Genomic DNA, 12,351 nt, shown 5'->3' on the forward strand with positions numbered 1-12,351 from the left:
TGTAAAGTCTGTGCAGGGTCTTAGCCTTTTCCTGGGTGCCTGAGATGGAGCTTCAGGTACCCAGGGTCAGCACGGGCTCCCTGAGAGCCACCCCAGCGGGGCCATCTGAGATGGCAACAGGAGCTCAGGAGAGCTTTGAGGCCCCGGCTCTGCACACTTCAGCTGCCGCCTGGCCGCACAGTGAGGTCTGCAGGAGCCAGGCCTGAGCAGAGAAGGCAACAAGAAGCCTCGCTCAGAAAAGCTCACCTCCTCCTCCCACTCACAATAAGATGTCTCAAACTCTCAGGCTTGCCTTCCTTCCTTCCTTGAACACTCACATCAGAAAAGGCTAAGGTTTACTGCCTGGAATTCAGGTGGTTTGGCTTTTTTTTTTTAAGATAACGGCACATAAAAATCAGCCGCTTTGGGCTGTCTCTGGCAGGTGACGCCCCAGTGCAGAGCTTTTCCTTTTGATGCTGGGCCAGATTACATCAAGTCTCTGACCTGGGGGGTGGCCGTGGGGAGAGCTTCCGCCTGTGATTTACAGAAGTAGACACAGGGTGGCAGGATGGCTCCAAGGGGGTCAGGACCCCTCGGCTCCCCACCCGTGGGGACTGTCCAGCTCTGGCATCCCCGACACCCTTCCCTGGGAGCCCCCCCCCCCCAGGAAATGACGGCAGCCGGGCTGGGAAGAGATGCACGACCTCCTGGAGAGAGGGCAGAGGGGGACGGGGTCCCCCACCTCTGGCCCCGGCTCTTGTTACTCTCAGTGGCCTCTTGTAAGCCTCTCCCCTACCCTGATCGGTAGCATCTCCATTATGAGGAGAGCGCCTGGGCTTCCTCTTAGACACCCAGGAAGATGTGCGAGGCCCGAGAAGACCCAGGACATCGGGGCTGTGTGGCCACAGGCATCACAGTCCTGGCTTGATCCAGGTGGGGCTGGGCCTTCGGGTGTGAGTGGACCCAGGAAGAGCTGCCCAGACTCTGATCTGAGTCAAGGCGGAAGGGCGAGTTCCAGGGCCAGCCAGGGCCCTGACCTGAGCAGGAGGCAGCGGCGTGGAAGCTGCAGGCGGTCCCTGGGTTCCCGGGGGAGGAGGCAGTGGGAGGCGCTGGTTTCCTTCTAGTGCCCTTCCATCCCCGCCGTGGTGTGACTTTTAACCCGCGGCCCCACGGGGGTTGTATGTGTCCCCCTCCAAGACTGTTGGCAGGGACTCTGATCTGGGGAGTGCCCACTGGTCCCAGGCACCCCCCGTCCACCTCCTCAGTCCCCAGCCGGCTCTGAGGCAGGTGCTGCCCCCACAGATGCAGAAACTGAGGCCAAGCCACTCCCCACAAGTGCTAGGAGGGGACAGAGTGGGACCTCAGGCCAGACCCCCGCCCAGCACCGCGCACACGCGACCAGCGGCTTCAGACTTCGCCCTCTTCGGCCCAGTCCCGGGTGACAGCATCGCGAATGTTCTCCGGAAGGTTGAGAGCTTCGAGCTCAGCCCCTTGAGCCTCCCCGCCCCCACCACCACCACCGCCGTCCTGCTCGGATGGAGGCCCCTGGGTGCAGGGAGGGCAGGAGAGCACCCTCTGCCGCCACCTGGGGGGCGGGCGGGGCTGCCATCCCCCCTGTCGCTCCCCATGACTGGGGGTCTGGGGGCTCAAGACAAGGCGCCCGGATGAGCAGGGATAAACAGATGAGAGCTGCCCGCCCCGGCCACTGGGCTCCCTGCTGGGTTTGCTCCTCGCTGGCCCCCAGCCCAGACCAAGTGCCCCGGCACCGTCCAGACCTGTGCGTGTGGCGGTGGAAGTGGGGGGCAGGGGGGGGGACTTGGCCCCGCTGAGGCTGTGACTGCTGATGAGAAGAGAACCTGCTCTGGCCCCAGAGGGCCTGGCGGAAATGCAGATTTCAGGCCCACCTGATGCGCAGTGACATCTGAGGAGCGGCCCTCCGAGCAGGCCCCCAAGCATTTGAGGGACTCCCTTTGGGGGGGGCGGATTTCAGTCATGGGTTCCAGACACCCCAGAGAGCTCTGAGACACTGCTCTGAGCCTAGTTTTCAAGGCGGTGGAGATAGGACACCCCGCATTGCATGTTTGGGGGAAATAGAGCCACACATGACGGGGGTGAGGAGCCCACACCGTCTGAGTGCAGGCGGGCCCTGCCCTGGGCACCGTCCTGACCCCAGCCCACCGCCGGCTGCACCCTGAGAAACAGACCCTAGGAACCAGTGTGTGGATGCAATACCACAGAGAGTGTGTGGGCCTCCTGGTGGGTGGGGGGGTCTCTCAGGCGCGGTCATCCTGAAGCCCGCCTGTGGGGGGTATGCCCCGAACCACCCAGTGGCCGCTGGAGGGAATCATGGAGGCCCCAAGGTTGTCTGAAATCTTGGCGCTGCTGAGGGCCTGGGCTCTTCTGGTCTGAGGCTGTGCTGTGCTGTCGTGTCCGACTCTGTGTGACCCCGTGGACTGTGGCCCCCCAGGGCTCCTCTGTCCCTGGGACGCCCAGGCAGGAGTACTGGAGTGGGTTGCCATGCCCTTCTCAGGGGGATCTTCCCGACCCAGGGATCGAACCCACATCTCTTGCGTCTGCTGCATTGGGAGGGGGGTTCTTTACCTGCAGGGCCGGATGCAATCCCTGCTTCTTCCTCACAGTGGAACCTCAGGCAAGAAAGCCAGCCTCCCTGAGCCTGGCTCTGCTCCTTCAGGAGATGGGGTGCTGTGGTGCCTGCCCATGGGGCTGCCCGGGGCCCTGGCCACCGAGCCTGGGACACAGTCGGTTGGCTGGGACTTCCGTCTCTGCCGCCCCAGCAGGGCTCCGGAGGAGAGCTGAGGCCAGCGCAGGCCTGCGTGTGCTGCAGCGGTCTGGCTATAAAGGGACAGGCACTGTCTTTGGGCGTGGTGAGGGCAAGAGGGGGGCCCAGGGCTGGTGGGCGGTGGACGGAGCCACAGCAGCTGCCATGCAGCACAAGGCTCAGTCCTTCTGGGATGGTTTCCTCCGAGATACCTCTTCCATAATTCTGAGAAGGCAGCAGGGAAGGGCAGCTCACCTGCTTCAGAATCACTGAGGCTACTGGAGTGGACATCACGCAGACCAGAGGTGGAGGGTTGGGAGCTGCAGAAGCCAGTTCCTCTGACCTGTGTTTCTCCACACAGCTTGTCTGCACAATCCCCTCCACACCCACCCCTCTGCCTCGAGGGTCTCCTTTACCATCTCCCACACAGGCCACGGTAGCATCTGCAATCCACCGGGAGGTTGGGCCCTTGGGCCTCTTCCACAGGTTGGAGAATCATGAAGATGGCAGGCCCAGAGATCTTCTAGCCACCTTTTTTTTTTTTTTTAATTAAATTTATGACTGTCCTGGGTCTTCGTTGCTTTGCCCTGGCCTTCTGTAGTTGTGGAGAGCAGCCCCTGCTCTCTTGTTGGCGGTACACGGGCTGCTTATTGCACTGGCTTCTCTCGTTGCAGAGCACAGGTCTAGAACGTGCAGGCTCAGTAGTTGAGGCACACAGTCTTATTTGCATGTGGAATCTTCCTGGACCAGGGATCAAACCCGTGTCCCTGCACTGGCAGGAGGATTCTTACCCACTGTACCACCAGGGAAGTCCCTTCTAGATGCCTTTTAAAGGAGCCCTGGGCCAGGAATGTGCCTTTCAGGAAGGGCAGCCCCACAGGGGGTCTCCCTGGCCAGGCAGCTGTTCACGGCCCTCATCACCTGTCATTTACCAAGTCCGCTTCTTTAGGTCGGTATGCTTCTTCAACTTAAAATGGGAACTCTGTAGCTGTCCTATCAAATCTATTTTATTTTTCCCAATACATATTTAAGTAAATATGTAACTTCTCAAAAGAAGACTGCTCACCCAGATACCACCTGAAATGGCCTTGTTTACCAGCAGTGTGACAAATACAGGTCACGTTAGAGGAAAAGCCTGGATTTTAGGACGAGCATCTTGTTTCCTAGATGTGTGACTTAGGTGGGCCACATCTGCTCCAAGAGCGTGGTGTCTGCTCCTGCAGAGGTGAGCAGGCGCCTCAAGATAGGTCATCCAGGCAACCAGGTACGGGGCCAGGCGGCGGCCCACACAGTACTTATGGAAGCCTGCCCTCATGGACTTCTGTCCCTGCTTTTAATCCCCGCTTGATTGTATAGGTAAAAAGCAAGTTGTTCAGTCGCTCAGTCGTGTCCAACTCTTTGCGACCCCATAGACTGCAGCACGCCAGGCTTCCCTGACCTTCACTATCTCCTGGAGTTTGTTCAAACTCATGTCTGTCGAGTCGGTGATGCCATCCAACCATCTCATCCGCTGTTGCCCCCTTCTCCTGCTGACCTCAATCTTTCCTAGGATCAGGGTCTTTTCCAATGAGTCGGCTCTTCGCATCAGGTAGCCAATATCAGAAAGTAAATAGACTTTTGCAAGGTTAACAGCCAGATTAGTGGCCCAGCCAGGGGTGGCTGGAGCCAGAGCCCCGCTTCTCCTCTGCTGACCGGGCTGAGACACCAAAGGCTGGGCCTCCGAGCTGCTCTGCTGCCCCTTTGCCCCTGGAAGCCTGTGTAGAAGCTTCCCTCCTGCTGCCACGTGTAGTCGCCATGAGCTGAACAGAAGAACCCAGGAGGCTGGGTGGGAAAAGGCAGCTTCCGTGTGTGGGGGTGCAAGATTCAGGTGTTTTAAGTCACAGTTCTCAGGCATGAGGTGGGGCGGTGGTGAAGACTCCGCCTGCCAATGTAGCAGACACGGGTTCAATCCCTGGGTGGGGAAGATCCCCTGGAAGAGGAAATGACAACCCAGTCCAGTCTTCTTGCTGGACAGTTCCACGGACGGAGGGGCCTGGCGGGCTATGGTCCATGGAGTGACAACAATGAAATTATCACTAAGGTCTCAAAGCTTGTGAGCACCCTTAAGGGAAAAAAGGCATGAATTAGAGCACATCCAAGGTTATCACTCTTAGTTGCATCCCAGCTTGCTGTCCAGAGCAGGAGAATGGTGTGTGGAGCTACGGTACCGAGAGGGAAGCTGCCCTTAGTCTCTAGAGGAAGCCAGGGAACCAGGGCTAAAAGAATAATCACAGTGGCCAACATTCACTGAGCTTCTGCTCTATGCCCCATGCAGGGGTAAGTCCTTCAGCACTTTGAGCAACCTCATAGGGTAGATAATATTATTACCCCATATTCTAGATAGATATATGAGGCAGGCAGCCTTCCCAAGTGGCTCAGTGGTAAAGAATCCATCTGCAATGCGGGAGACTGTGGGTTCAGTCCGTGGCTGGGGAAGATCTCCTGGCGAAGAGAATGGCTACCCACTCCAGTATTCTCACCAAGGAAACCCCATGGACAGAGGGGCCTGGGGAACTGTATAGTCCTTGGGATCGCAAAGAGTGGGACAGGACTGAGCACCCACTGAGGCGCAGAGATCGGAACACATACTGAATATCGGGGCTTCATTCCCTGCCAGATTGCTGTTGATGTGAATGTGTCAAAGGCACAAGGGTGGGGAGAGAGCTTGCGGGGCAGGGCGGAGGGTAGTGAAATGGGGGCGCTGCTCCACTCACCCTTTAAGCCTGCGGAGGGCTGGCCACTCAGGGTCATTAAGGAAGGTAGGCAGGACGATCTTGCACTGGACCGCCTATAACCTGCGGGACCTGGGATGAGGCCGCCTTCCTCCCTTGCACGTGCCCGCCGCCCTGGCCCGTGGGAGGGTTCCGGAGGCCTGGGCTCACCATTTCCAACCTGAAGGCGCCCCCTTCTGTCCCTGCAGCCTCCTCCTCGTGCAAGATCCTCAAGTGCAACTCTGAGTTCTGGAGCGCCACGGCGGGCAGCCACGCGCCGGCCGCGGACGACGCCCCCGAGTTCTGCGCGGCGCTGCGCACCTACGCCCTCTGCACGCGGCGCACGGCGCGCACCTGCCGGGGGGACCTGGCCTACCACTCGGCGGTCCATGGCATCGAGGACCTCATGAGCCAGCACAACTGCTCCAAGGATGGCCCCACGTCGCAGCCACACCTGCGCACACTGCCGCCGCCTGGGGACAGCCAGGAGCGCTCAGACAGCCCGGAGATCTGCCACTACGAGAAGAGCTTCCACAACCGCGCAGCCGCCCCCAACTACACGCACTGCGGCCTCTTCGGGGACCCGCACCTCCGGACTTTCACAGACCGTTTCCAGACCTGCAAGGTGCAGGGCGCCTGGCCGCTCATCGACAATAATTACCTGAACGTGCAGGTCACCAACACACCCGTGCTGCCCGGCTCGGCGGCCACCGCCACCAGCAAGGTATGGGGGACGCTGGGGTGGCAAGGCAGGGGGGCGATGGGGTGGCAGGGTGTCACAGCACCAGGCCCTAGGGTCAGGAGGGCCCAGACTTTCCCCCACCAGGCCCAGACGCCTCCTGCACCCACCATGTTCTTATTGTCAGTCAATGAGCTGGTTATTTAGGCAGGAATTTTCTGGACATTCTTTGTCATCAGGTAAACCATCCTGGTAGCTCAGCTGGTAAAGAATCCGCCTGCAATGCAGGAGACCCAAGTTTGATTCCTGGGTGGGGAAGATCCCCTGGAGAAGGGATCGGCTACCCACTCTAGTATTCTTGGCCTCCCCTGGTGGCTCAGACAGTAAAGAATCCACCTGCAATGCAGGAGACCTGCCGTTCGATCCCTGGGTTGGGAAGATGCCCTGGAGGAGGGCATGGCAACCCACTCCAGTATTCTTGCGTGGAAAATCACATGGACAGAGGAGTCTGGTGGGCTACAGTCCATGGGGTCACAAAGAGTCTGACACCACTGAGTGACTAAGCGCAGCACCGCACAGCAAACCACCCTGGAGGGCTTCCCTGGTGGCTCAGTGGTCAAGAGTCCACCAGCCAATGCAGGAGACATGGGTTCAATCCCTGGGTTGGGAAGATTTCCTGGAGAAGGAAATGGCTACCCACTCCAGTATTCTTGCCTGGCGAATTTCACGGACAGAGGAGCGTGGCGGGTTACAGTCCATGGGGTCGCAAAGAGTCAGAAACGATTTAGCGGCTAAACAACAAAACACCCTGGAACCACCTCTGCCCTTTGCCTAGAGTGGGATGTTTCTTTAACTGCCAGCCACCATCCACCAGGGGTCTTTGAAATCAGCACCCTGGGGACACAAGCTAGCACATAGGCACAGATTTGTTGAGGGGGAGAGGGGTGGGTGGGCAGAGTAGAACAAGATAGCAAAACCTAGCCTGCCTTAAAGGCAACTTGTGAATGCTTTGTAAGTGGGAGAGTAAACATTCAGGAAACTTAGTTGCTGTTGTTTATGTGCCTGCACATTGGGTATAGATGTAAGATGGATTTTTTTTCCTGGGGTTAGTAGTCCGGAAAGTTTAGAAACACTCCGAGAGCATTCAGTTTCAAACTTTTGGAGTATTCTTCTCTTTTGCCTCAAACTGTATTTTGGTAGAAGTCTAGTGTCAAATCCTGATTAAGAGGAGCCTCTATGCAGGTATGTTTCCGCCATTGTCATCACTGCACTTCCTGTCAAGTAGGGGTCAAACCCCACCCCAGACAAGTGGGCCTGACAGCCTCCTGGGGGTGACAGCCCTACCAGGGATTCTCATTGCGGCTGCGCATTTACAAACTGAGCAGATTTTAGATGACAGTGGTTCTGGAGCCCCAAGCTGGTCTGACCCCAGATATCTGGGTGGGGATCAGATGCCTTCTTTGTTTAAAGCTCCCAGTTAAAGCTCTGGGGCATGACAGGCATTACAGATGCTGGCTGGAGGACAGGGCTGCAGGATGCCAGGGGGCACTGGGAAGAGGGAACAAGTGAGGACAGGGCATCAGCCCCCTGGGCACCCCAGGGGCCACCCAGGCAGCCTCCCCAGCCGGGGCACCTCCATTTGACACATCCGGAACTGAGACTTTAAGAGGGAAAGTGGCCTCCCCACCCAAGTGCATTTGACTGGAAACCACGCTAGGATTTCACCCGGGCCAGGGGACTCCAGAGCCCAGCAGGTTCTTGGTGTCAGGAGAGGCAGTTCCCACCTGGAAGCCCCCGAGGCTACCAAGAGCCAGTCATCTTCTGACCCAGGGAGGCTTCAGGGTCTGGGTGGCAGGACTCAAGTGCTGCTCTCAGAGCCCCACCCAGAGGCAGCCCCGATGTGGCCGGGGCCCAGGCGATGGGACATTCCAGTCCCCTCCATACTTTTCCCCCCGCCCCGTTTGCAGGGAGGGTCTCCCGTGACCTCACATTCTGACTCAGCCAGAGGACATGGTCTCAAGTCCAGGAGGCCCAGGGTGATCGGAGCCCAGGCGACAGGGACATCTCTGCCTCCCCAGGGCCTGGCCCTCAGAGTCCCTGGGGCTTCCGATCTGGCAGTGGGTCTGTTTTGCCAAGAAGAGCACGTTGCAGGGCAGTGTGTGGAGCAGCGCCAGGCTGGCCCACAAGGGTGTTTCTGTTCCTTCTCATCCCTCCACACCCCAGGGTAGGACACCGAGGTGACCTGGCCGCCAGGAAAATTCCTGCCACCTCCCTCTGCTCCGGTGGCCCCTGCCTGCCCACAGGGATCTCTCCAGGGACCAGCGGCTGGGTAGAAAACAAGCAGGCCATGGCCCCGTGGGTGCTCTTACAGGCTTCTGGCCCCAGGCCATGAAGCCTGGTGGGCGGCGAGTTGTGGGCTCACGTCTTCCCCACGCCCAGCCCTCTGCAGGCCCAGGGGGGCCCGCGGCAAGGTCCCGGCTGCGCTCTGCGGCCCCTTCCCCTACCCGCCTTTCTCCCAGGAGCCAAGATAAATGAGTGTCGGGAGCCTGAGGCTGTGGCTTCTAAATCCAGCAGCAAACATGCCGTGGAGGGGGACCCCGCCTCCCCGTCCCCTCCTGGCAGGGAGCAGAGGGAGGCTCCCGAGGGTGTGAGAGGACTCTGGGCCTTGGGGGACCTGACCCAGAGTGGCGTCGGGATCAGGGGTGATAACAGACCTGGGCGGGGCTGTGGCCCCTTAGACTGGGGGGGACGAGGTAGAGAAAGAGCTTTTAGGTCACGTATCCGGGAGTCCTACAGGCCAGGGCGAGGTGCCTGGCTGTAGAACGCCTCCATGCCACCCTGGGCTCTCTGGACACTCGGAGGGACCCTTAGCTCAGCGGCGGTTCATTCCTTCATTCATTCGTTCTTGGGTTCCATTCATTCATTCATCTGACCCACATGCTTCAGATGCTTGCCCTGTGGCCGGCTTACTGGGGGGCACCGTGGTCGGCAGAGCTGCCTAAGCAGACAGGGAGCACCTCCCTTCCTCTCGCGGCGTGAACCCTCCAGAAGGGCCTGGCACTCTGCGGCAGAGCCCCCTAATCAAGGCGGCCCCTTTCTGCCCGTGACCCAGGGCCGCCTCCGTCTTCCCGGCGGGAGAAGCGCTTGAGCAGCGCCCTCTCTGGTCTCCCCGTCAGCCAGGAGGCAGCGCGGGCTCTGCTGGAGGCTGTACGGCAGGCTCCCTAGTCTGTGGCCAAGCCCGGCCCGGGCTGCAGGGCGGAGACCAGGGCTGTGTGTGCCCAGGGGAGAGACACCAGTGGCTGCTTTCCAGCGCCCTCGGCCTGCCTCGGCCTGTTCCGTGGGCCTTCAGTCTCAGGTGTGTTTGTTCCTCCGCCGATGCAGACGGCTCTTCTGTGCCAGCCTCTGTGCTAGGCGACGCCTCCCGCCCAGCAGCCCCCGGGTTAATGATGGACGGCAGAGATCAGCCCGGGGCGCCCGTGACGGGGGCTGGGGCAGAGGGATGCTGAGGGTCTCCGGGTCCGGGGGAGGGCGGGTGGCTCCACCCGGAGCCCTGGGGAAGGCCTCCTGCATGTCCTGGCCCTGAGCTTACCCCCGAAGCAGGCGGAGTACGGGCTTTTATCTCCAAGGTAGTGGAGCCCCGGCTTCACAATCCCCAATTCCCAGGTGGCGCTAGTGGTAAAGAACCTGCCTGCCCACGCAGGAGAGGTAGGAGATGTGGGTTCGATCCCTGGGTCGGGAAGATCCCGCGGAGGAGGGCATGGCAGCCCACTCCAGTGTTCTTGCCTGGAGAATCCCATGGACGGAGGAGCCTGGCGGGCTACAGTCCATAGGGTCGCACAGAGTCGGACAGGACGGAAGCACCTTAGCCGGCGCGCACTCCCCAGCCACGGTGCCTCACCCAGAAGCATGACATCCTCGCTGCCCAGCCCTGCTCAGCGCCGCTCCCCGTTCTCGTGGAGAGCCCGGATCTAGAGTTTACCACCCAGGCTGACAGTTCAGCTTCCTATTCCCGTGGGGCCTGCCTCCCGGTCCTGCCCACCCCCCTGCGCTGCCTTGCTGGGGGCACCCCGTTTTGAACCTCAGGGAGGAACTCGGGTCTCCGTGCCCCCGCCCCGTGCAGGTTCCCCGAGCACTCGCATTCCCAGCATCTTTCACCCGCTGGGCCCGTGACATCACCCCCCGCCCCCGCAGTGTGGGCCCGTGAGGTCGGGGGTCGTGGACTGCCTCCTCCCCGCGTGTGGACACAGCCCCCAGCCTCAGGGTCGTCTGATGACACGGGGCTCCGCCCGCCGCCCGGTGGGGGGGGGGGGGCCGGGGAGCGCGGGCCCCGGGGGAGGGGGCAGGCGAGGCGGGAGCGGCAGCCGCGCCCGTGGCCGCGTTGGCAGCCGGCCGCCCCGCTTTCGACAGGCCCCCTTCATGCTGTTACTTGTGGTTGAGTCCCAGGCCCCGGTGCCAAGAGGAGGCGAGCAGCCTGTCAGCCTTCCAGCAGACTGTCTCCGCGAGCGACGGTGGGGAGAGTGAAACCAGCCTTTCCTGTTCCAGGGAGGCCGGTGGCAGCGGGGAGGCTGGCCCGCTCCCCACCCGCGGCCTCCGTGTGTCTGTGTGGCCCTGCGCAGGGACCCCGGCCCCGCGGCCCACGGCCCGCCCCCCCCCAACCCCCGAAGGACCACCCACTGCCCGGACCACCCTGGCTGCTCCCCCCCACCGCCCCCCACAGGCAGGCGGCCTCCGCATGGGGTGAGAGTCTTGGATGGAGGCGAGGCAGCCGGAGGTGGGTCCCTGGGCAGGTCTGGGTGGTGGGGGAGTGACCGCGCCGTGGGCTTCGGCGAGGCGCAGGGCCCTGGCGGAGGGGCGGGGCTGCAGCCCTCCTGGACATCCCTCAGTGAACCAGAGGGCCGCCTCCCGGACCAGCTATGACCTCCCGGGCGGAGATGGGGAAACGGAACCCCCGGGCCCTGGGAGCTAGGCACGCGGGGGCCCCCCATCCGACGTCGCCCTCTGTGGCTGGGACAGCGCCTCCAGCCTCAGCTTCTGAGCACCAGTCCCATGAGGACTAGACGGTGCGCCCCCTTCCCACCCGCCTAGTCATCCGCCAGCCCGCAGCCCCAGCGCCTCCGTCCCCAGACGTCGAGGGCCCATGAAAAGGGTTGCCTTCCTTAGAGTCCGAAGCAGAAAACCAGCATGAGCCAGCCTGGACTGTATCAGTCTTTACACCCATGCAGTTACACGAGGTGGTTTTTAATGTTTTTTTTTTTTTAATATTTATTTTTATTTATCGGTTTGGCTGCGTTGGGTCTTTGTCTTTGCAAGCGGGATCTTCGGTCTTTGTTGCGGCATGTGGGATCTCATTCCCTGACCAGGGATTGAATCCGGGCCCCCCTGGCGTTGGGAGCGTGGAGTGATAGCCTCTGGGCCACCAGGGAAGTCCCTAATGTTTACCGTTTCTGATGGAGGCAGGGACACAGGAAGGCCCAAGGGCCTGGAGTTCCCCCAAAGTGGTACTGTGGCCGGCCTCTCTCAGACCTCCCCCTCATCTTCACATTTCTCAGGAACAGGGTGAGAAGGGCCAGGGTCTTGTCTGTGTTCCCCCTGAGGGCCCTCATCCACCGCTGGTCACCCCGGGCTTTACACTATGTGAGGGGACCTGCGGAGCAGCCGCAAAACGCAGCGGGGGACACCTCCCTCAGGTTCTCGATCTTTCCACCCTGTTGTTTTGCTCAGCCCGGAACCTTCTGTAGCCGCTAGGCTGCCCCCTCCAGTCCTCGGGGCTCTCAGCCCCTGCTCCCGAGGCCCCCAGCCAGGGCCAGCTCCCCTGGGCTCTGGGCCGTGCCCCTGGCCACCCCAGAACTGCAGGCAGATGCAGGCCCCAGCCTGTGCCCACCACACGCCCACGGTCCTGGCTGCCCCTCCCCAAACCTGCTGCCCTCGCTGCCCCATCACCGCCACTCTGGGTTTCTCCTTGGCGTCCGGCAGGTCTGGGCCCTTGCTCTGTCTCACGCCCACCCTTAGGCCAGACACTCTTCTTGTTCATTGCTGCGTTGCCCTTAGCCTGGAGAGCCGTGCAGACCACTTTTATGGCCTTCAGCTGCCACACGGCCCCCGGAACCCAGCAGCCCCCTGCCCTTCGGCCTCCAGACATCACGAGGAGGCGGGGTGCCCCAGGT

The 12,351-nt window shown here is 61.2% G+C and overlaps 1 protein-coding gene across 1 annotated transcript in view; it reads left to right on the forward strand.

Annotated features, from left to right (window-relative positions):
- The window catches only part of RGMA (repulsive guidance molecule BMP co-receptor a), a 49,002-nt gene that overhangs the window by 32,246 nt on the left and 4,405 nt on the right, over nt 1-12,351 (forward strand). Inside the window, exon 3 of the mRNA XM_043922091.1 lies at nt 5,718-6,232. Coding sequence (XP_043778026.1) covers nt 5,718-6,232 — 515 coding nt within the window. The remainder of the gene's footprint in view (nt 1-5,717; nt 6,233-12,351) is intronic.

This window comes from Cervus elaphus, chromosome 13, assembly GCF_910594005.1.
Source record: "Cervus elaphus chromosome 13, mCerEla1.1, whole genome shotgun sequence".
Classification (NCBI taxonomy): domain Eukaryota; kingdom Metazoa; phylum Chordata; class Mammalia; order Artiodactyla; family Cervidae; genus Cervus; species Cervus elaphus.